At 46.5% G+C, this 22,635-nt stretch overlaps 8 protein-coding genes across 9 annotated transcripts; 4 read left to right on the forward strand and 4 right to left on the reverse strand.

Moving 5' to 3' along the window:
* Positions 1-35: 35 nt before the first annotated feature.
* TSTA_068040 (uncharacterized protein) lies at positions 36-1,345 on the reverse strand. Its single transcript, XM_002340722.1, has 2 exons — positions 844-1,345; positions 36-789 (listed from the first exon to the last, which is right to left on the reverse strand). The coding sequence occupies exons 1-2, from the start codon at positions 1,040-1,042 to the stop codon at positions 158-160; spliced, it is 831 nt and encodes a 276-aa protein (XP_002340763.1). The 5' UTR covers positions 1,043-1,345; the 3' UTR covers positions 36-157.
* Positions 1,346-2,226: 881 nt separating this feature from the next.
* Positions 2,227-5,589, reverse strand: TSTA_068050 (SNF2 family helicase/ATPase, putative; the record flags this gene model as incomplete). The annotated part of the gene is made up of 2 exons (XM_002340723.1): positions 2,227-2,822; positions 2,875-5,589. 2 exons carry the CDS (start codon positions 5,587-5,589, stop codon positions 2,400-2,402), a joined length of 3,138 nt encoding a protein of 1,045 aa, XP_002340764.1. The 3' UTR covers positions 2,227-2,399.
* Positions 5,590-5,990: 401 nt separating this feature from the next.
* Positions 5,991-7,450, reverse strand: TSTA_068060 (SIR2 family histone deacetylase, putative). The gene is made up of 2 exons (XM_002340724.1): positions 6,838-7,450; positions 5,991-6,783 (listed from the first exon to the last, which is right to left on the reverse strand). Exons 1-2 carry the CDS (start codon positions 7,247-7,249, stop codon positions 6,137-6,139), a joined length of 1,059 nt encoding a protein of 352 aa, XP_002340765.1. The 5' UTR covers positions 7,250-7,450; the 3' UTR covers positions 5,991-6,136.
* A 195-nt stretch (positions 7,451-7,645) lies between these two features.
* On the reverse strand, positions 7,646-8,675 carry TSTA_068070 (uncharacterized protein; the record flags this gene model as incomplete). Its single annotated transcript, XM_002340725.1, has 2 exons — positions 8,429-8,675; positions 7,646-8,379 (listed from the first exon to the last, which is right to left on the reverse strand). The coding sequence occupies exons 1-2, from the start codon at positions 8,490-8,492 to the stop codon at positions 7,646-7,648; spliced, it is 798 nt and encodes a 265-aa protein (XP_002340766.1). The 5' UTR covers positions 8,493-8,675.
* A 495-nt stretch (positions 8,676-9,170) lies between these two features.
* TSTA_068080 (metallopeptidase family M24, putative) lies at positions 9,171-11,378 on the forward strand. 2 transcript variants are annotated; one of them, XM_002340726.1, is made up of 11 exons: positions 9,171-9,415; positions 9,513-9,677; positions 9,731-9,763; positions 9,816-9,943; positions 9,997-10,386; positions 10,435-10,478; positions 10,534-10,567; positions 10,617-10,838; positions 10,888-11,006; positions 11,058-11,184; positions 11,242-11,378. In XM_002340726.1, exons 1-11 carry the CDS (start codon positions 9,199-9,201, stop codon positions 11,269-11,271), a joined length of 1,509 nt encoding a protein of 502 aa, XP_002340767.1. In that variant the 5' UTR covers positions 9,171-9,198; the 3' UTR covers positions 11,272-11,378. The 2 variants fall into 2 exon arrangements, with proteins under 2 accessions (XP_002340767.1, XP_002340768.1); XM_002340727.1 differs by having other exon boundaries at positions 10,888-11,184.
* Positions 11,379-11,988: 610 nt separating this feature from the next.
* Positions 11,989-14,186, forward strand: TSTA_068090 (G1/S regulator NimO, putative; the record flags this gene model as incomplete). Its single annotated transcript, XM_002340728.1, has 3 exons — positions 11,989-12,528; positions 12,594-13,925; positions 13,976-14,186. The coding sequence occupies 3 exons, from the start codon at positions 11,989-11,991 to the stop codon at positions 14,081-14,083; spliced, it is 1,980 nt and encodes a 659-aa protein (XP_002340769.1). The 3' UTR covers positions 14,084-14,186.
* Positions 14,187-16,929: 2,743 nt separating this feature from the next.
* On the forward strand, positions 16,930-18,488 carry TSTA_068100 (uncharacterized protein; the record flags this gene model as incomplete). Its single annotated transcript, XM_002340729.1, has 2 exons — positions 16,930-17,985; positions 18,052-18,488. The coding sequence occupies exons 1-2, from the start codon at positions 17,010-17,012 to the stop codon at positions 18,486-18,488; spliced, it is 1,413 nt and encodes a 470-aa protein (XP_002340770.1). The 5' UTR covers positions 16,930-17,009.
* Positions 18,489-18,545: 57 nt separating this feature from the next.
* TSTA_068110 (ankyrin repeat-containing protein, putative) lies at positions 18,546-20,633 on the forward strand (the record flags this gene model as incomplete). Its single annotated transcript, XM_002340730.1, has 2 exons — positions 18,546-18,851; positions 18,897-20,633. 2 exons carry the CDS (start codon positions 18,546-18,548, stop codon positions 20,631-20,633), a joined length of 2,043 nt encoding a protein of 680 aa, XP_002340771.1.
* Positions 20,634-22,635: the final 2,002 nt, after the last annotated feature.

Below are 22,635 nucleotides of genomic sequence, written 5' to 3' on the forward strand. Positions count from 1 at the left end.
ACGTCTTGGCAAGGACGCCGTTTTTATACTTGTTACGTACCGACAACGAATGTAGAGGAGATATGGCAATATGACACAGTATTCAATTTCGTCAGACCAGCTGACTGCTAAGGAATCGATATGCCAGCCCAAATGTCAAAGCACTATTATACATGTATCAACGCCGACCAAACGCAAAAAATGAACCCCAGCTCCTCTTCGACGAATCCGTCGGCTCAGTGTTGTGCTTCGGGGATAGCGATACAGTGACCTTCATATGATCGGTGGCACCTAATTCAATACCCCTCTCAAGATCGAAATGCGGCCTCTTATGTTTCAATTTTTGCGCCGCCTTCTTATCACTGCTGTTGCGACCCGCGGGTTTCAGGCCGAAATCAAAGAAGTATGAATCAGCGTTGAAGTTGTTTTTGGTGGCATTGCTACCATTAGACTCGGAATGCGAATGTCTCCATATCGGCTTTGTCGTCTTTACGTATCTCTCGCTGTCCCGATTACCGATCAGCCCCGAGACATCGTCATCATCACCTTTGAGGACATATGGGAGTTTCGAGGACTCCTCCTCGGAGATCCGGGTCATTCCTCGTGAAGACCGGTCTTGTTTTGCCCGCTCTTGTCGTCGCGTATATAGAGGCGTCCGACCACGGTCGGAGTTCTCACTCGCTGATTTCGGGAATCGTGGCGTTAGAGGCGATTTTATAGCATCTGCCATGCGCCGAGCGGATCGACGGATCGTTTCTCGGACTGCCCATTGTCTCCGTTTTGCGATAACGTACATGATTGAAGATGCAACTGTACGACTTCGTGGTTATTTTCAGAACCTATCAGGTATGTCATACAACTAACCTGAGAGAACGACTACCGTGCCAGCAACCACGGACAGAACGATGATGATAATCTTGGCCTTCTTGCCGATGAAGCTATTACTTTCGCCACCCCAGTCAGAAGAATCTGAGGCGTTATTCGAGCTTTGCTGTGCTTTGTTCTGCGCTTGTACCAGTACCGGCGCTATGAGTAGCAGGAACATCCCGTAGAGAGCATTCATGTTGGCACTGTTTGATGGTAATTCGAGACGGTGTCGGGGACCGAAATCATAATATCAGAACACGCATACAATAAAACGAGAGGTCGCGCATGAAGTCGCAGAATTCGACAACGGTAGGTGGTGTAGATGGTTGCCAACCTGAGGTATTAGTCCTAACTCTTGACTCCCAACCGGCCGAGTGTTCGAAAAGGAAAAAGAACCCAGCTTTTTCACAGATCAAATAATTATTTATATCTTAAAACATCACGATAATAAAAGAGAAACGACTGACAATATTCAGAACGAGCTGAATAGAATAATGATGCAAAAGGAGGCCTCAAAAAGGAGGGTTGTATACATATACATAGAAGTATGACCGAGAATAAGAAAAAAAGCGCTTCACCCCCCTCATTGATATGGTGCATGTAACACATGCAGCTTGTTCGAGAATTATACTCAGGTAGTAAAAATAATCGACCCTATCCAGCGCCAAAACCGAACACAAACGAATGAGATTGAGACGATATACTTCCAACCCCTCAATCTAGTACATTAACTAGTTAGTACGTTAGTACGTACCCCGAGTGCGGTCGTGACCACATGCCCTACTTCCATCCCTCGTGGAACATGGGAACCCCTCTAACAAGAAAAGTAAAATAAGATTTAGCTGAATAGCAACAAGCTAATATAGGAAAATCAGGTAATTCCAGCCACTAATCCGGTTGCATTTCACTACACCAAATGATTTCGAACATGCAAGCCATAGCGGCTCATGATACATGATCAACGGGCCAATTAGGACTTGGAAGTGGTCATTTGCCACTTTTCTCCTTATAGTATCGAGAGTAGAAAAATGAAAACTTGTCCACCTATCAACCGAAACAAGCAATGAAAAGGGGAAACGGCGCAGGTTTGACGTTTTTTCTTTGAATTAGTCTAAGTGTTCTCGGACTAGGAATATGCATGTTTCATATTTCAGCCTTGGGAATGATTGATTAATCGTATCTTGGAATTCTTTGTATGTTATTTTATGTTTTTGATGGTGTAGAATCATCAAACGTAGTTCTCTGCCTCGGATGATATTCTACGATCCTGCAGGGTGAATTGCGATTGTTGCATTATTGCTGAGCAGTTTTTCTTGAGGGTTTCATCGAGGATATGTTACCATTACACACAAGCCCCAAGAATGCCTCGTTCAGTGGAATGAATCGAATGAAAAAAAATTCTACAATTATATCGAAATATGTCACAGTGATAATATCCAGACGTAACCCTAACCGTCGTCCTGACAGTACCACAACCATTTACACCTGAAACCTGCCGAACCGAAAAAAAAAGAAAGTCCCAAGCATGATAACATGCATAGCAAATGACGAAATCACCATCTTCGTCCATATACCGTGTCATCCTGTCGACCCGTCTGCCGGTCTTGTTTGCGTCTCACATCCTTTGAGCTCGACTGACTAGACGGCAATGACCACGAACTACCCGTCCCAGTAGAAATCGAATCATCCTCATTCTTCGAGACAAGCAGCCTCGTCTTTGACGTAAGATCCGGCGCGCCACGCTCATGATCCAACCGGGCTTCTGCTTCTCGTCCAAAGAGAGCCATCATGTCCTGCATGGTGAGTTTTCCGGCGGCAGCCTTGCCTTCAATCGTCGCGTTGGCTAGTTCGCGTTTCCGTTCTTGGAGGTCTAGGATTCGTTCCTCGACGGTGTTTTTGATGGTTATCTTGTAGATTTTGACATCAATGGTCTGGTTTAGTCGGTGGACGCGGTCAATGGCTTGTTCTTCCACGAACTGAAATCAGTTAGCATATGACACCCACAAATTAGGTAGGAGATAGACTTACAGGATTCCAGAATGGCTCTAGAATGACCACACGGCTAGCTGCAGTGAGATTGAGACCCAACGCACCTGCTCGTAGACTACATAATAGAATTCGTGTGTTGGAGTGGTTGCGTAGTTTCTCAAGACTAGCCTCCCGTAGATCATTCCTCATGCTGCCATCATACCGAGCATAACCAAGCTTTGCGCGTTTTAGGAAAGGCTCAATCTTGTCTAGCATCTGCGTGAACACAGAGAAGACAATGAATTTATACTCTGGTGCCTCCTTTCTCAAGATTCGAATCAGCGCTCGGACCTTGGTGGAAGGTACAATGTCAGGTCCATCATATTCATCATCGTCCTCTTCTTCGTATTCTTCTTCCTCGTCAGAGTCGGAGATGCTGATCACTTCATCCTCGTCTTCAGTGTGGGAATCATCAGACCCAATCCACTCTCCTCCACCTTCTGCATCCTCATCATCAGAACCTCCAGCCGTGCCGAGATTTGTCGAGGGTCTTTGTCCCTTGGGGACGATCCACTCGCCATCGTCCTCATCTTCGCTACTGTCTTCGATGTCAGGGAGGTTTCTTCTAGCTCGCACTTTGCGGGTATCGGGTTCCTGTGATGCGGGTTTTGACTCTTTGTGCTTCTTAGACTTTGGCTTCTTAGATTTTTTCTTCTTATCCGATTTCAACTCAATGTCCAAATCTGCACATTCACTGCATCTGCTCGCCCCGGTTTCTGATTCGCCAGCAGTTAGTTCAACTTGACAGATATCACATTTTCTGCTGACGACACTGAGACCGCCAAAAAGGTCGGCGACTTTGTCAAGATCGTCGTCTTTCTTAGCAGACTTGTTCTTATCGACATTGTTCAGTAGGATATCCTTGTCTTCTGCTAAGTCGCTTTTGACAAGATCAGGGTGGTTGCACGCTTGACGGAGTCGAAGCAACATGACTAAAGCACTGGCATAGTCTAGCTTAGATCCTCCCATCATCTGTGAGAGTCGTCGGTCTGTTCGCTGTTCTAGTCGATTATAGAATTCGACTTCTGCCGGTGTGAATTCGGCTTCAACCTCGACAACTTCACGCTTGACAATTTGAAACCCGGTTGATGATTGGTTGCTTCCACCCTCTGCGTTGCCGCCCCCAGGTTTCAAGTTATTATTCAACTTCAGCACATCCTTGGTTCGTCGCTTCATGAAAGCTTTCAAGAAGATCTGCAGTCGTTTGATGGCGAGTCCTCCACGTCCATTGTTGAGGGGTTGAGTGATTTGCTCTCTCCATGTAGCGAGTTCATCAAAAGGCTTGATGCGTAGGAACTTGATCAAACTCTGCAACTCATCTAGGTTATTCTGCAGAGGTGTGCCAGTAAGGCACCAACGGTATTGTGCGTTTAGAGCACAAGCGGCTTGAGTAGCTTTCGCATTTCGGTTCTTGATGGTATGAGCCTCATCAAGGATGACTCGATACCAGTGAATATTAAAACAGCCAACGTTGCCTTTTCCAGAAGCGCCATGCTCTGAACTGAGTGTGCCGTAGGTTGTGATGACCACGTCATAGTCTTTTAGGTCCGCGCTGAACTTGGTACGACCAGCTCCGTGATAGACGCACACTCGCAGTTTATGAGTTTTTTCGATCTTGTCCGCAATCTCCGATTCCCATTGCTTGATCAAAGCTAGGGGGGCGACGATCAATGTACACTTATCAACTCCTTCTGGTAATTGCTTCTTGGTGTCATTTTTCTCGCCGTCTTTAGTTTTCTGTCTAGATGGTCTCGGATTCGTAAGAATCAATGCGATTGATTGGATCGTTTTTCCCAGGCCCATATCGTCTGCAAGGATGCCTCCTTTAGGCAGCACACCACGTGTCTTCTTCTGCCCATTCTCCTTTTCACACATCCATTCGACACCTTCAATCTGATGTGGTAGTAGCTTGACCTTTAAGCCCTCTCGAGTACCATCGTCCACTTCCTCTTCTTCCTCCTCTTCATCGTCTTCCGGCCCAGCCTCCTTTGTCTGCTTCTCGTCAGAACCGACAGAAACCTGCTGGAGCTTAGCAGCCAAGTCATTGATATCAGCCTCTACTTTCTTCTTCCTAGCTCTTGTCCTAGGTTTATCTTCTTCATCTTCAAAAGCACCTTCAAGTAATGCTTTAATGTTCTCCTGTGCTTTAGCCGAGTCAATGTATGAATATGTGTCCGCCGAGCTAAACTCCCGCTGGTAAGATGGTTGTCCAAATCTATTCGCATCACCGGCTTTTGTGAGATCGATAAAATTCTGTAAGGTTTTCGAGGCAGCCGAAGGCTTTGTTGGTCCCGAAGGATTCGATGAGAAAATGGGAGGTGCTGCCGGCTTCGTGTTCCATGTGAACTGCGAGGGGCGTTTGATACCGACAACATCGTCATATGTCCTAGAGACAGGGACTGATCCTTGGCTTGTATATGTTGATGGGACGACGGGCTTGAATGGGTTGAAAGGCTGCTTCGACGTGCTTTGCTGCGTTATACGCGACCCACCGGTCTCAGACGGAATATAATGAACTTGATGTGTAGGAGGACGGTGATGCTCGACTCGTGGGCGGTTGTTCTTGGGTATATTGAAAGGAATTTGTGATGTCGTTTGAGTAGATCGTAGAGGAGTTGGCTTTCCGAATTCTGGAGTTGATACGGCTTCCTGTATCTGTTCGTCCGGTTTTCGAGAGGACAACGGCCCCTTTGCAGGGGTCACTTCGTTTACCATCTTGCTTGACTTTGACTAGGTCGTAGTTTAAGTATAACAATCTGTTTAGTCGTCGAGGTTGTAACGACCGGCTATTGCGTGTCGAATGTCGCGTAGACCGCTTTAATTTCCGGCGTTGCCCTCACCTAGAATAGTTGAGGATCTGTATATATAACGCGGAAATTAGACGAGAGGCATATAAAATCTCATCGACATGACAGAGTGATAGTCGGGACACTAATGAAAGGCTACAATATCCAATGTGTCGGGTTGTCGATTGTTTTAAGACAATATTGTAGCCAAGGATGTTTTCTTGTTGGCGATAGCGGGCGGTGATTGTTTGGCTGCCCCAGCAACGAACGGCTTTAGGCAACCGCGAACAACTCATCAACTACTTGTCAACAAACTATTCACAGATTGAGACCATTCAAAAGAGCATTGAATTCACTAACTGCATTAAGAATAACAGGAATAACAACCCAATCGCAATGCCACATTACTGCCCTGAAACGCTATCAAACCGAAAGTCCTACACAAAAAGAAGATCAAGAAACCGTTTAACGCAAAGCTACTCTTCCCCGATCACACTCTTGAGAATTTCCGGGACGATTTCACTGGCGTCCCCTTCGAAAAACCAATCCCCCGGCTCCAGCCCATTAGCTCCTCCAGGAGCATCGTTTCGATCCATATTGACTACCGCAACTCGCGCGCCCTTTTCCCGTGCATAGTCGACGTATCCCGCAGCTGGCCAGACCTTGGAACTAGTCCCTATGACCAGCATCAAATCTATCTGAGGCGACTCCGCTATCCAATCATCAATTTCACGGAGTGTATGAGAAGGTAATCCTTCACCGAACCAGACAACACCGGGTCGAAGCAGGCCTCCGCACTCGGGACACTTGGGCAGATCTTCGGCTTGAAGGCTCGGTAGTGGGACGAGGGGATCCGATATGTCGAGCTCTGTGGGAGTTGCTTCCTTGTGTGAAGCCTTCATTGCTTCGTATAACACCTTGGTTGCTTCTTCGCCTGTCTTGTCGTCCTTGGACGGGTCGGGATGTACGCCTTGTGTTGGTATCGCGAGTGCCGGAGTAAGTGGATCCGTAAAGTCGTTCTTTGTAGAATAATTACAGTAGAACCCGGTACATCGAAGGTCGAATAATGAGCCGTGGAGTAGATGTAGTTGTTCAGGTGGATGGTCTGCTCGATGCGATAATCCTAACAGCTAGTCAACCTAGAGATATCCAAAACCAAAAAGAGCTGCAAACCTACCATCCACATTCTGACTCAGCGTTATGAAATGTTTATTCTTTTGTGCAAGTTTCGCCAAAGCGTAGTGAGCCCGGTTAGGCTTCGCGTTCAGGGCCATATGTCTTCGATGGCTGTAAAACTGCCACACCAATCCGGGATTATCATTGAATGCTCCAGGCGTCGCCAGTAACATTGCGTCAAATGTTCTCCACATGCCACCTGCGCCTCGGAAAGTAGGTAGTCCAGAGGAGGCAGATAGTCCGGCGCCTAGAAGGGCGAGGATTCTGGTGCTTCTCTGAAGATGCTCAGAGAAGGACTGGAGATCGGCTGCGGGAATTGGAGGCATGGCGGCGTAGTCTGGTGGAGATTCTGACTGTTTTTGCGCTTGAAGGTATTTTTGATAGACGGGATGGTCCAATATATGTCTCTGCATCTTCGTAAGTGAGATGACATGTGCGTTGGACGCTTTGTTTCAGCTATGCGCAGCCTCGTTTCTGTGACGTGAATACCACGTTTGCTGTCCGATCTTATCTATTGGGAGTCGCCTCTGGCGTTCTGCTCGGAGAAGGAAAGGGCCTGTCTAGGAAGAAGCTGAAGAAGATACGTATAGCAGGATCTGTTGAGTGTTTCGCGTGAAGAATGAAGACTTTAGATCGACCCGACTAATGCTTTTTAGGTATTCTTATCCCATCGCGGTCGTCTCCCCGCACCCCGCATGGTCTACCTATCCACAGTTAAAAGCTGACTGGAATCAATTCATTAATCGCGCTTGCAGCACAATATAAAGCCCAAAATACATGGAATAAGTCATGAAATCATCTTCAGTGAATCAATGTTGCTCCTCCTTCGGTAGAGCAACCTTGACTGCGTTCTCAGCATATTCTTTGCTCTTCTTCGTGTACCCATCAACATAGGACTGAATATAGTCCGGAACCTGTGCTACTTTATTGTCTGGATTTGGCACCGGCTGTCCCAGTACTTCATAGACAGGCACGACACCTGTCCAGACTCGACTCGTCAATTCATCATTCTGATAGTCCTTCTTCTCGTCCGACGCACATCCGTCACGAATCTTGCCACTTCCAGCAACAATCTTGACTTTTAGGATCGAAGTGGAAGCTAATTCTCCTTTATCCGGAGGAGTACGACTATTATCCCATCGATTCGGAACAACAGAGTCTGTTATCAACTTCAGAGCCCACATCTTCTCCTCTTCATCAGTGACTAATTTGGCATATCCATGCAAAATAGCGGAGCGATAGTTGTAACTGTGGTTGTACGGAGTGAGTGACAACACCAACCCGTCCACCTTGCTAGCTGAGATGCAAACGGGTAGCCCTTCTTCTGACTTGCGGGCGAGATTAGCCATGCGTGCACTGACGTAGCCATGGACGTAACAATCTAGAGGTTCTCCCAGATCGGCGGAAGGATATTCAAAGGATCCCATCTGTCCAATCATTGGGATGGTTGCTGGGAAGGGGTCTTCGGGTCCTGGGCTGAAGGAGACGTGTAGAACCTGGCTTAAGTTGATGATGGAGTGAATGGCGGCGACATCGTATGTTGCTGATAGGAGTCAGTGGAGAATCTATATCTGATCCATTGGGACACATACCTCGATGGGCGTACCGTTTGACGGTATTGATATCTTTCTTGGGATAGGTAAGTGTTCGACCCATTGTGATTGACAGTCACAGCAGCTTAGAGATCTATGAATGCTATCTTCAGACTCCAAAGTGATATCGCTGACTTGCGTCTTCAGTTGAGTATTGTTCTGACGAAGACTATGGGAGGCTTTTAAATAATACTGTAGACCAACAGCACAACGACTCTGAGTCACGGTAACAGATCAGCCACGCATCACCAACATGATAAGATATCTCGCAACTGGCTAGATATATCGAGTCATCAGAACTTAACCTTTACAGTCATCGCAATGAGTCGAGGGAAACACATTGCGACAATCACTCATTGGACGACGTCGCCGAAGATAGCGGACTCTAATTGGACGAATCTGGAGAGAACAAGCACTGGCCAATCAGCTTTGATGTGATTACTTTTGATAGCGTATTATCTCCTAAAGAGGATTAGCGTGCATCGAGACTATTGCCTTAGGCACCTCCAGCATTGAACAAGCAATCCATGATTCACCAATTAGGGCATTGGTAGTCGACTTGAAGAAAGCTTAGAGCGCATCTCCTTCCTTTTGATGCTTAGAGCATGATAGAAGTTGGAGAATTGCTGACATATTGAAGGCGGTGAGCCAACGTAGCCAATCGGCCAACTTGAACCCCGGAAAAGCTTGGGCCCACCTGCGAAAAGTATCATCGTACGACCGGCAGAAGCTTTTGTTGTCCATAGACATAATCGTCTTTATTTTGCACCATGTCTATCCGCACCCCTATACTACATCAGCTCCGCCGTCGAATTTCGGGTATCAACCGTTGCAGTGCTCCATTCCATCCATTGCTCTCGAATCGCGTCGTCGCCCCTACTCGGAGTTCTCTACCAACAAGAAGTTACGCCTCCGTCTCCGCCGCCGAATTGCAATTCGGCCAGCCGTTGCATGAAACACATCCACACTTACTAGAGCCTGGTGAATGTATGTTTTTTCTTCATTCGTCTTTTGCCGTCCATACTCGATTCGCAAGCTGGCTTTGACAATGTCACCTCATAGACCGCATGGCTGACATCCACAGTAACACCAGGAATTACCGCTCTGGAATACGCTCATCGCCGTTCGAGACTCGCTAATCGACTACCGAGAAATGCCGTTGCGATCGTTGCTGCGGCAGATGTCAAGTACCGCGCCCCCGGCGTCTTTTACGAATTCCGACAAGACTCCGATTTCTTCTACTTGACGGGTTTGTCGCATACCATTCGATTGTGAATGACGGGAGAACTAAGAATGGAGCAGGTTTCAACGAACCCGGCGCGTTGGCTATAATAAGTGAGTTTGGCGATCTCTGAAAAAATTCAGGTATACTCATTCGGATGGTTAGTAAACGACGGCTCTGGCGATAACCATCTCTTTCATTTATATGTTCGGGAGAAGGATCCGAAAATTGAACTGTGGGAAGGTGCACGGTCAGGCACTCAAGCAGCTATAGATGTGTTCAACGCAGATGAAGTAGGTTTATACGCAGCTTCCTCAAAACTGCAACGAGACTGATCAGGCGATAGACCGGCAACATCGAACGAATCAAAGAACTCATTCTTCCAATCCTATCCGGAGCAGCTGAAATATATACAGACATCAAAGCTCTTTCGCCCGCGGGATCCTCGATAACTCGTTACTTATACGGCAACGAGGCAGAGTCCGATCTACAAAAGATCATACAAGCACGTAAAGTCAAACCTCTCCGTCCAGTGCTGAACGAGTTGAGAGTCTTTAAAAGTGAAAGTGAAGTGGTAAATCTGCGACAAGTTGGACAAGCTTCAGGCCGTGCTTTTACGGATTCGATGCGCCAGGAGTTTGATACTGAAAAGGAATTGTCATCCTACTTGCAATATCAGTTTCAGCTGAACGGGTGCAGCGGCAGTGCTTTTGTACCTGTTGTAGCCGGAGGACGGGTATGTAATATGTCCAGTGATAGGGAAATGCGAGCGCTGATTAGCTAGAATGCTCTGAGCATACATTATACTCGGAACGACGATGTCTTGAGGTAGGTGGTTCAATTGCCGATCACTCTTTCACCGATAGGAACTGACTCCAACGAGGGACGGACAACTCGTCCTCGTGGACGGAGGTGGCGTATGTATTATGACCTCCATATTTGGTTAACTTCCTAACCAGTGAACAGGAATATGGTGGTTATATCGCAGACGTCAAGAGAACATGGCCAGTCAACGGTAAATTTACTGGACCACAGCGCGATCTATATACTGCTGTGTTGAACGTACATAGAACTTGTGTGGCGCTCTGTCGTGAGAATGCGAATCTATCCCTCGACCGGCTTCATCTCATCGCAGAAAAAGGCCTTAAGGATCAATTAGGGCAGCTAGGTTTTGATGTCTCTAGTGATGTATGCAGTTACTCGGAGGTCGCTTCGATACTTACTGACAATTGTGAAGGCTATAAGGACCCTGTTCCCACATCATCTAGGCCACTACATTGGTCTCGACGTGCATGACTGTGCCGGATACCCCCGAAGTGTCAATTTGAGGGCCGGGCAGTGTATCGCCATTGAGCCGTATGTCCATCTCTGACGAACCAATACTTTTCGAGAGCTAACATATCTTAGTGGTATATATGTTCCGAATAACGAACGGTGGCCCCAGCATTTCCGCGGTATGGGTATTGGTATTGAAGACAGTGTCTGCGTCGGCGACGAGAACCCTATCGTAATGTCAATGGAGGCCGTTAAAGAGGTATCTATTTCAATTGGATAGTCAATCATTAAGATCGGGCGTGCTAACAAGAATCAGATCGACGATATTGAAGCTCTCCGCTCATAGACGATCCCCGAGCGAGCGAATGATACCCATCTCCCAACTAGCTGTACATTAGATATTTTGTATTTAGCATGTATTCGGCGTCAGTCATATGCATTTACTCATGAAGTCTATCGTCCTTTCAAATCGTAGTGTTACGCGTTCGCGGCGTGAGACGATGTATGTCGATTGACATGGCACGCCTTGAGATATCAGTTGAACGTATTGATCCGACTTTAGCACGCAGTAATAAAGTTAGTGCATACGGAGTAGGAAATACAATAATCGACGCGGCCAAGAATGTACTGCGCGCTGTATGCATTATTGATGTTCATGCCAGGCTGAATGGTCAAGTCGCGCTACGACTGGTTGTCCGGGCTAAGAACGCTTTGGCAAAACAACTCACGGGAAGCGGCTCCACAACCAACAAACAAGCTTGCTCTCTCGTTCTCACCTCTTCCCTCTCCAACCACACAGATCCAGACCTCCGACAAAATCCTGTCACAACCATCTGTACAGTGCTAATAACCCGTGCTTGAAGCTCGTGAAAGTATTTGTTTATACATTCGACGTGCTAATTGTCTATCTACATCATGGTTCACTAGGCTCTTCTATGATCTGTAGAGGGCGTGTGGTACGTCGCGTGCTCTTGTGCCAGTGACCGTACCCCTCCACTCCCTTCGAGTGTCGTTCTTGTTGGATAAACTAAAGCTTTCGGGCTGCTGTACCCAATCACCCTTAATGGCAGCTATATTTGTCCCTCCTTCTCCACAGACATCGTTCGCTATGTCTTCACGACGACCACCCCTCGCCAACGTCCCCAATGCCGCCAACTCTCCCCATCGAAGCAGCAACACGGCTGCTCTCAAACGCGCCCGTACGGGATCCGAGATGGGGTCCCGAATCGACTTGCTTTTCGGTCAACCTCCTGCCAAGAAGCAATTCGTGGAGCGAGAGGATCATGCTACCGGTTCCCCTTCCAAGCCACGCTCAATGGCAGCTCCCCAGATGAGTGCTGAATCTAGGATGTTCACACGAAGGGGCAATGCTTCATTAACCCCGTTTGAGAAAAAGTTGATGGCAGTAAGAGAACAGAAAGATGGAGCGAGTCAAGCAACTAGAAATTCACGATATGAGAGGGCCTCTGCCGAGAAACTGGATAATATCCGACAATGGCAGAGACATTACCGCAAGGCATTTCCTAGCTTCGTGTTTTACTTTGACAGTCTACCAGCAGACGTTCGTAACCGAAGTTTGAGGGAAGTGCTTGCATTGGGTGCGGTGAGTCAAAAATTTTCTTTCTACATTTGACAATCATCTACTGACAAATGCTCTTTCTGAAATAGAAAGAGGAAAGATTCTTTTCCAGGACAGTCACCCATGTCGTCACGTCTCGGCCAATTCCAGATGTCGATATTCCCACCCCGACTGAAACACAGAATGAGCAAACGTCCATCGAAGGTCCCATTCAGACCGTCAACCCTGTTCTTTTGGAACGAAACGACAATCGAAGGGACCATGGAAACAATACCGATGTACTATATCGAGCACGTCAAATGGGCATGAAGATTTGGGCAATTGAGAAACTACAACGAATGTTGGCAGCCATCCACGAACCAGACACTTCAGCTGCATATACCGGTGGCCGTGCAGGTTCTCTATCTGTCAAGGGCCGCGGAGAGACGGAACTGTCCCAGGTACTTCGAAATGAGCGTCTACATGGACCAGCTGATCGTGATCCAACTCAATTGATGAAAGACTTGGTTTACTTCCGTGGCCCTTTTATATATGTCCACGACATGGATGAAAAGACTCGTCCTGTTATGGTGAGAGAGTATCCCAGGGTTGCAGTGAAAGAGCAGGGTCTTTGGCCACAGTTTCGCAGCGCGCAAATAGGGAAGTGTCCATTCATTCAGGAGGAGCCAACGAAGAAAGAACTTGCTCGTATGAAGGAGGAGAAGAGAAGAAAGCAGCAGCAGCGAGAGCAGGAAAGGACTGCTGCCAAAGAGGAAGTCATCAAGCGTGAAGATGTACCTGAGACACAGAATCAGGAGCAGCCTGTCAAGCAAGAGGCAGATGATCTGACTGCTCAGGTAAAACTGGAAGAAGAGGATACCGCACCGCTAGGACCATCAGATGACCTCAGACCATTATCTGTTCGACCAGCACCACCACGAGTCAAGTCGGAGAATCACTCAGTCAAACCCATCGGAAAGATTGCAGCTTGGCCGATGCTGCGCGAGCCGGCCGCTTCTGGCGTCCAGCCGTCAAACATCACCTCAGCAATCCGATCACAGATGGTATCGTCGACTGCAGCTGCACCTGGTGCAAAGGCAGGATTGAGTAAAGAAGTACACGAATTGAAACGAAAAGTTTTGGAAAAGAGCAATGGAAGCATGATAACAAGCGCCAACCCATCGTCCCACAGGCCCATGGATGCACCAACGAATATGAAACTTGCTTCCGGTGCCTCTGCCGGCGCGAAACGCCCACGAGAGAAGATGAGTAACATCCACGAGGAGGATACAACACAGTCAGAGGACAACGGCAACAACAATATATCACAAAACACGGACTGCAAAGGAACTCTACAGAAGAAAGTCGTCAAGGAGAAGCAACGTGATCCCAAACCGGGTTACTGCGAGAACTGCCGAGACAAGTTTGATGATTTCGATGAGGTATGCTCAATCTTTATCAGGGCATATGGACTACAGCTAACATAATGAAGCACACAATGACCAGAAAACACCGCAAGTTCGCAACTACGCTGTCCAACTGGACTGAACTAGATGCCTTACTGTCGAAACTTGAGCGTCCTTTGAAACATGCATACTAAATGATGGCTGTACTGTGTAAGAGTGAGTTGTGCTTGTATTAATAACTGACTCGGGTATACTCGTTTTCTTGTCTATGAAACATGCTTACTGGTTACCTTTACACTTTCGTTTCATTTCCTTTTGCCTAGTCCAAATCTTTCATCTAATTAAGCGGTAAACCATCTCTTTACTCGCATTTCGCTTGATACAGTTGGCATTTTCAAGGCGTTGTTCTATTCTCTTCTTCACACATACAACCCTCTTATTACTATCCCCCCCTTTTATATCCCCCCGTGTTTTCGCATTCCTGGGCTGTGTTTAACACAATCAGATTCAAGTCGACAATATGAAATGGCTTAAATTTGCTTCATTCTGGCCTACTTATGCCTTTTCAGTTGCTTCTGTTGTAACGGATAGAGAGAAATGAATGTGTCTATCATATGGCGAAGTTCAGATCTCATGCTATATAGGTAGATCAATGGAAAGAAAGACATTATTATACACACCGGTCTACCGTACATCTCTAGGGCTAGTGATGTCTTCAACAACCCTAGCCCATCCTATCGTGAGACCCCTTAAACCGCCTTCGATAGGGGGTATCAATGGCTCATATATGGTCCCTTTGCTGGGAGAGTATAGTACATACGACCATAGGGTGTGGAAAACAGGGCTTCCCGTCCGCTCAGCCGTACTTAAGCCACACGCCGGCTGGTTAGTAGTTGGGTGGGTGACCACCAGCGAATCCCCGCTGTTGTATGTTTTTAGTCTTTTATTTTTTATCTTTCTTTCTATTCATTCCAGCCTTGCCAGGAACTTCTTCGCGACCCTGGAATTGCTGACGTGGCACTCGGCTAATCCTTCCCATACTACATTACCCCTCTTTTTCCGAAGTCAGCCCATTTTCTCAAAGCCAATGAGACCAAGTCCGTAATCAAACATGTATTGTATACAGCATATCGACACGTGATATCGTGACATCCTTACTTCGAGTCTTCGATTTCACAACACCGAGTCAATTCCTCGCTAAAAATTAGGGCCTTTTTTACAGCGACATTGAGTCACGCCCCATACACACTACTCACTGGATATGATTGGGATCTTGGTAATTCGCGGTATGGCAGATATCGTCAACAGCCCTACACCAGTGACCCGGGTGTCTGGAATTGTATGGGCACCCGGGTGCCCGTGTATTGGCCGCCCTCCAAACCACACTAAACTTTTTTAGGAACGGTGCGCTGGAAGATGGTGGTGATTTCCGTCAACAGATCTCAATCAAAATGGTGTCTACGGAATATACACTCTCTTACTGTATCTCCTCAAACAGTCAATCGTCTAATTAAGAACTGTAGCAATCGAGATGAAATTGGGACGGTATCTCACTTATCAAATTTGGGGATAGCGCCATGCTACCGCAACTTTGCAGTCGAAACGTTCAACATTGGAGACTACAATATGATTCGATGGACAGTGAAGAGATTATGCCTTTTAGTGGAGGAAGTGGAACTATTGGTCTCGGCATTCATCCGTAACAGGCTCTTGAATTACCCAATTTCATGTATGTGATTAAAGATTAGTTGATAGGTAGGTTTCGGTTCTAAGCCGAAGGTGACTTTGCATTGACGGTACATGTAGAATAGAAATGTTCCTTTGACTTTGTACCGCACTTGTAAGAATGTTACATTGACCTTGGGGCACTCGAAAAAACTTAAGCAATCGTGCTCATCTCGCGTGGACGGACCACGAAAGAGTGAAATGAGAGAAATGAGTTGTCAATGGACCCTGTCAATCCCAAGATCATAAAAGTGGAGCTTCCAGAACCCTTCAGCCACTTGTCTCCACTCGGCCCCAGTAGCCAAAATCGAATACACTTCTCACCTCTGCCTATAATCAGAACTCTACCATAGTATGGGGACTAAGTAGATTTGTTTCTTTCTACTTATTTTGTGATCTGTAGTATAATGTGGAGGCCGGATTGTACAGAAATTGATTCGACAGGGCTACGACTCACAGTCTTACTCGAAACACTAGCGTGCTTCTGCCTAACGCAATGTAGGTTATTCCATGGAATCGATGAAAGGTGTTTACAAATTGTTTGAAGAAGTTGTCCCCTTCCGTGGGGGTCGAACGAGACACCTTGCTTCGTATCAATTCAAGATCTATTTCTTTTTCTTTCAGTTACGAAAAGGAAGCTGAGATATGTAACATACTGGTAGAATAAGGCTGTGCGTGAATAGCCTGATGAGAGCACTGCACTGGCATTCCCTGTTGGACCCATATGTCAAGTACGGATGACCAGTTATGATGCATTGAAGTCCACAGATTGTACCGCTTCGAACTCGTCGAATGAAGTGCAGATATGCCACGGAGTCATCTGCGTCGGACTGGTAAGTTTATTCCAGGCCAATCCTGAAGAGGATTTTACTGGGATGAAAAGAAAAGAAGTGACTAACAAGATCTGTATGTATTCCGTTCTCTGTCTTTCTGTGTATACATGAGTTTCCATGAAGGGTTTATATAGACATTTTGGCGGGGTGATTTGTGAGCTGTCATGAGGGGTAAATATGAGGGTAATTTTGAGCTTTGATAAAGTGGCTTCTGATTGACTGAGATGTACTACATAGATGCCTAAGTATTGCTCTAACGTGGAGTAGATCTTCAACAGAACAAGAAGATCTTTCTGACACTTTCATGAGGGGTAAACCTCGAAGGTTCAAGGCTTCTGCCTCGCCGGATATCCGGGTTATCTAACAATCTGCAAAGGTGAGAGTTCCTGCCAATCGTAGCCGTTCGCTTACCGCCCGGATCTCCAAGTCAGCCTTGTACGCTTTCATCCTTTTAGTATGCGGCTCCGCAACGCAACAACTCCGACTACAGGAATGCACTCATATCATCGATTTTCTGTGCACGCTCTTGACAATCTGATGCATGCTACGGTTCTACTGAATAATGGCAACCTCTCCATCCAAGAAAGAGTTTCAGATCGGCTGGATATGTGCCCTGCCCGTCGAAGCGGCCGCCGCAATCCAGATGCTGGATGAAAACTTTGGTATTCTCCAGGAGCAAGAAAGATCCGACACTAACACATACACCTTGGGTCGGATCGGTCGCCATCATGTCGTAATCGCGTGCCTGCCAGATGGGCAATACGGGACCACGTCGGCCACTGCAGTTTCCAATAATATGATACGGACCTTTGCAGACTCTCTCCGAATTGGTTTGATGGTGGGCATTGGCGGAGGAGCTCCTTCAGCCGACCATGACATTCGCCTGGGAGATGTCGTGGTTAGTCGCCCTGAAGGCTCTTACGGCGGTGTGATTCAGCATGATATGATAAAAATCAAGAAAGATGGCGAAGTTCAACGAGTTGGTTCTCTGAACAGCCCGCCAAAGCCCTTACTGAACGCGTTGGCCCAGATAAGGGCGGCCGAATTATATGATGACCCTCAGTACCCTGTTTACATCCAAGGGGCGATTGAAAAAAATAAACGGACGCGTAAAACCTTCAGCCGCCCTAACATCAAATCCGACCGACTATTCAAAGCAGAGCACGGTCATCGTGGAAGTGCAACTTCCTGTGATCAGTGTCCAGTGGAATGGGAGGAGGATCGTATCCCTCGCGAAGACGGCGATCCACACACTCATTATGGGACGATTGCATCGGGGAATACCCTCGTCAAAGATGGGACGATCAGAGAAGCACTTCGCAAAGAAACCGGTGCGTTATGTTTTGAGATGGAAGGGGCAGGCTTGATGGTCGACTTTCCCTGCCTGGTGATACGTGGCATATGTGATTATGCCGACTCACACAAGAATAAACTATGGCAAGGTTATGCTGCGCTGACAGCAGCGGCTTTTACAAAAGAGTTGCTATCTTATGTTCCTAAGGGTGTATCTTACGAGAGTTTAGTTGCAGATATATGTCGTAAGTGAATATGAGCATATCTGTTATGATCCGTCTTACAGTCTAACATTACTTTATATTCATTAGCTCTGCTTGAAGATATTAAGGAGGAACAGAGAAAGGCTTTTAACCAGCAAGAATACCATCATCAGCAAAAGATGGCGCGGATCTTGACGGAAGACCAACGCCGCTGTCATCAAGCATTCAAGACGTCGACTTATGAAAAGTTCAAGAATATCAATCCAAGCCGAGTGGAAGGAACGTGTGAGTGGGTACTAAACAGCCCCGAGTACCTGCGTTGGTGGAACGCCACAAGCAATGATCTCCTGTGGATCTCAGCTGACCCAGGATGCGGTAAATCCGTACTTGCCAAATCCCTGATTGATGGTGTGTTTCCGGCCTCTGACTCGAATATTTCTATCATGTACTTCTTTTTTAAGGACAATGATGAACAGAACAATCTCGCTACTGCATTGTGTGCTGTGCTTCATCAGCTATTCAGCTTGCAACCCCAACTGTTGTGACATGCATTGCCGCTCTGGGAAAGAAATAAAGATAAAATTCAGTATGAAGTGGACGAAATGTGGCGTATTTTCATGGCAACCATATCCGATGGCACATTTAGGAATACAATCTGTGTATTTGATGCTCTTGATGAGTGCCGTGACCGAGACAAGAAGCTGCTGATTGAGAAACTTCGTGGATTTCATGTCCGACGTCTGGCTACCCAGAGAAATTGGTTGAAGTTCCTTGTTACAAGCCGACCGTATGACGATATCCAAGATCTTTTTCGACCAGTGATTGATCTTTTTCCACAAATCCATCTTCGTGGTGAAGAGGAAAATGACCAAATCCGCAGAGAAATCAATCTTGTGGTAAAGGTCAAAGTGAGTGAGCTTGGATGGAGTCTAGACCTGCATGCTGACGAGCAGAGGCGGCTGGAAAAAGAGCTGACTGAGATGAAGCATCACACTTATCTTTGGTTGTATCTGGCAATTGACGACATTAAAAGAACGCTTAAAGATAGCTTTCGACCACGCCTAGAAAAAATCCCACCGCTCCCGAAAAGCGTTCCCGAAGCATACGAAAGAATATTATGTCGAGTTACTGCTGACCAAAAACCCAAAGTAGAGATGATTCTGCGAATTATTGTTGGCGCGCGGCGTCCACTTACCATTCAGGAAATGGCCATGGCCTTGGGAGTCGCGACATTTCCAAATGCAGAAACAGCAGCAGAGGCAGGCCTTTGTCCTGATGGATTAGACAAAAAGATACGACAACTCTGTGGGCTATTCATTTTCATAAGGGATTCCAAAGTCTATCTCATTCATCAGACTGCAAGAGAATTCCTGATTAGCCAACACGTTAGATCTGCCAGCTTCCATTGGTATCTTGAGCCACACACAACAGAGGTACAGATGACCAACATATGCGTTAGATACCTTCTCATGAATGATCTTGTCAGTAACCGCGAGAAACTTGTGCGGAGTTTGCTAGAGTACTCCGCAGAAAACTGGGCTGACCATTCCCGAAATGTTTTATCACTAGAAAAGGAACTAGTGCAGCAGGTCTGGAAGCTATACAACGTTGCCATAGATCAATTTCATTTGTGGTTTCCTATATTTTGGAAGGAGGCAATGAGATATAGTAAGGACCCGGGAATGAATGCAATGCACTTGGCTGCGTTCAACGGCCATCAGGAAATACTGAGTCTGATTACTGTAAATGAGCAAGGGGCAATTAATCGGGTTGATAGGTCAGGAACAAATGCATTACAATGGGCTTGTTTGAGGGGGCATTTTGATATCGTTCAGCGGCTGCTAGAGAAGGGAGCTAATGTCAATGCTAAGGGTGGAAAATATGGCAATGCTCTCTACGCTGCTGCTGAAGGGGGACATATTCACATCGTTCAGACACTACTCGAGAAGGGAGCCAATGTCAATGCCCAAGATAAAATAAATGGCAGTGCTCTCCAGGCTGCTGCTTATGAAGGACATCTTGAGATTGTTGAGAGGCTACTGGAGAAGGGAGCCGATGTCAGTGCGAAAGGTGGAAGATATGGCAATGCTCTCCAGGCTGCTGCTTATAGAGGACACCTTGAGATTATTGAGCGATTACTCGAGAAGGGAGCTGATGTCAATGCCGAAGGTGGAGAATATGGCAATGCTCTCCAGGCTGCTGCTTATGGAGGACATCTTGAGATATTTCAGAGACTACTCGAGAAGGAAGCAGATGCCAATGCCGAAGGTGGATTCTATGGCACTGCCATCCAGGCTGCTGCTAATGGAGGACATCTCGAGATATTTGAGAGACTACTCGAGAAGGGAGCAGATGCCAATGCCAAGGGTGGAAGATATGGCAATGCTCTCCAGGCTGCTGCTTATGGAGGATATCTTGAGATTGTTGATCGACTACTCGAGAAGGGAGCCGATGTCAATGCCAAAGGTGGAGAATATGGCAATGCTCTCCAGGCTGCTGCTTATGGAGGACACCTTGAGATTGTTGATCGACTACTCGAGAAGAGAGCTGATGTCAATGCCAAGGGTGCAAGATATGGCAATGCTCTCTTTGCTGCTACTTGTGGAAGACATCTTGATATTGTTAAGCGACTACGCGAGAGGAAGCCCAATTTCAATCCTCAACGTGAAGAATTTGGCAATTCTCGGTAAACTACTTCTCCTCCATTGTGACAATACACATCTATTGCAAGTAATGTAGATATAACTGATATGTAATACCGTCAGCATATCATTCTCCGACTAGCTATATCATAAGGACATTTCACATAACTATCATGTATTCAAGGATAGCTGGCTCTGGAGGTTATGCTGAGTCCCTTGTAGAAGTGTTGCTGAAGAATGATTCGAAATATATCTACAAAATCTCATTACTGAACTTCAAGGCACAAGATACGGTATAATTTAGCAAAAAGTCAATTGAGGTGCCCATCTCACCGGTCAAACCAGGAAAATCATATAGTCAATAATAATGCATGATATCTCAAAGGGCTTTCGATTTGTGATTGTTGTAAGACCAAGTATACCAGATCCTCTCACTACTCGAAATCGGATCTTCCATTCTCTTGGCTGGAGATAACTGGCGTTCCATTATTCTTGGCTACAGGACCGCTATTGAAGATATCTGAGTCTATTTTTTTTTTAACTTTTTCAATTTAGTACAATAGCGCATCTGTAATGACGATTTACTCCGGTATGGATATTGTTGCGCAAATTGATATTCAAACATGTCCCAGCTAAGATTCTTGTTTTTCAATTCAACTATTAACGCATCTTCTTCTGGTGAGATTCGCGCTCTAACCGTAAAACGGCCTTTCTGTCGAGATGGTCGAACACCTTCCGTTTTTCCACCCACGGAAAATGACGAAAAATGGGATTGGGATTGGGATGACTCTAGACAATAGGCGACCTCAGATCCAATGTATCGTAGTTTGAGAAGCCCTTGAACGGGGATTGACTCGCTTGATGAGATCGTACCCAGTACATGATTCCTCTTTAACTGTTTCGCTGGACGCAGGTGTTCACTTGATTCGTTCTCGTTGTCAGACAGACACATCAGGAATTTGGGCGACCGCACTCGTGCAGTAAGACTGGCCATGAGACGCTGACCAGTCAGGTGATCCCTGCAACGGGTCTAAGCAATGGGGACGGAGTAGGGGTCAGGTCTGGTTGAGGCGGGGGGTTAGAATTGCACACTGCTTCATTCTGCAACGAATTTGAAAATTCTTCCGATAGATATGAGGTAGCAAGCATGAAATCTTCTAGAATATCCTGTGACTTGATGCTTTCAATTAGCAAACTGCTTCCTCGAGGCTCCAACTGCTGAGGGATACCAGTAGGAAACTTTTGCTAGGTTTGACTCTGACTAACTGTAGTCGATCCCGATGCAGAAGATAGCGTCGCTACATCACTCAGAGTGAAATCCTCGAGGACTGATGCTGATGTTGCTGTTTCAGGTATGCAGTGTGGTAATAGACCTTGGTCTAGTATAGGCGTGACATCACTAGCTTGCTCCTGTAGCTCTGTCTGACTTTGATTGAGTGACTGCGAGAGATCCGCATTTTCTGCCAACTTCAAGGGCGCTTTTGCGGTGAAGGCGGTCGATACACGTTCATCTGTAATACTTCGATCTACGAAGTTGCATGTGCACTGTTGTCATCTTCATCTTTGTCTCCTAGCTTTATATGTAAGCTAAAAAAACGGACAGATCGCATGAATACGGGGTGTGCCTTTCGCAGACAAGCGAACCAAAGACTCTTTTTCCTCCCATTTTTCACCCTACATGACTGAAAAGTCACTGAACGCTCGATCAATATCATTCGAACACGTGGGATTGGTATGGACTGCATCAGATGTGCTTGAGCACGAGAGAAGGTGCTTGGACGTGAGCATCCCGATACACTGACCAGTTCAGACGGGGAGTTGCTCTCAAAGGACATGAAGAAAGACAATGAACTGACTATTAATGCGATCCAAGGGCTATCAAACTCGAAAGTAACTGTCCCATGTCGCAATGCCAATTTAGCTTGGATCCCTCTGATTGGTGATCCTGGTGATGCGAAGCGGGAACCCTTATCTGGCGAATCATCTTGTGCGGCATTAAGTTAAAGTCGTCATTCTATGAATAGTTACATAGTAGCGGAGCTTAGGAATC

Source organism: Talaromyces stipitatus, genomic scaffold, assembly GCF_000003125.1.
Source record: "Talaromyces stipitatus ATCC 10500 scf_1105507295523 genomic scaffold, whole genome shotgun sequence".
Classification (NCBI taxonomy): Eukaryota; Fungi; Ascomycota; class Eurotiomycetes; order Eurotiales; family Trichocomaceae; genus Talaromyces; species Talaromyces stipitatus.

Coding starts and splice junctions, on each gene's coding strand:
- TSTA_068040 (XM_002340722.1), bottom strand. CDS start 1,042: ATGAATGCTCTCTACGGGATGTTCCTGCTACTCATAGCGCCGGTACTG. Junction 790..843: donor CACGGTAGTCGTTCTCTCAG/GTTAGTTGTATG, acceptor GAAGTCGTACAG/TTGCATCTTCAATCATGTAC.
- TSTA_068060 (XM_002340724.1), bottom strand. CDS start 7,249: ATGCAGAGACATATATTGGACCATCCCGTCTATCAAAAATACCTTCAA. Junction 6,784..6,837: donor GCTGAGTCAGAATGTGGATG/GTAGGTTTGCAG, acceptor ACTAGCTGTTAG/GATTATCGCATCGAGCAGAC.
- TSTA_068080 (XM_002340726.1), top strand. CDS start 9,199: ATGTCTATCCGCACCCCTATACTACATCAGCTCCGCCGTCGAATTTCG. Junction 10,387..10,434: donor CTGTTGTAGCCGGAGGACGG/GTATGTAATATG, acceptor CTGATTAGCTAG/AATGCTCTGAGCATACATTA. Junction 11,007..11,057: donor CAGTGTATCGCCATTGAGCC/GTATGTCCATCT, acceptor AACATATCTTAG/TGGTATATATGTTCCGAATA.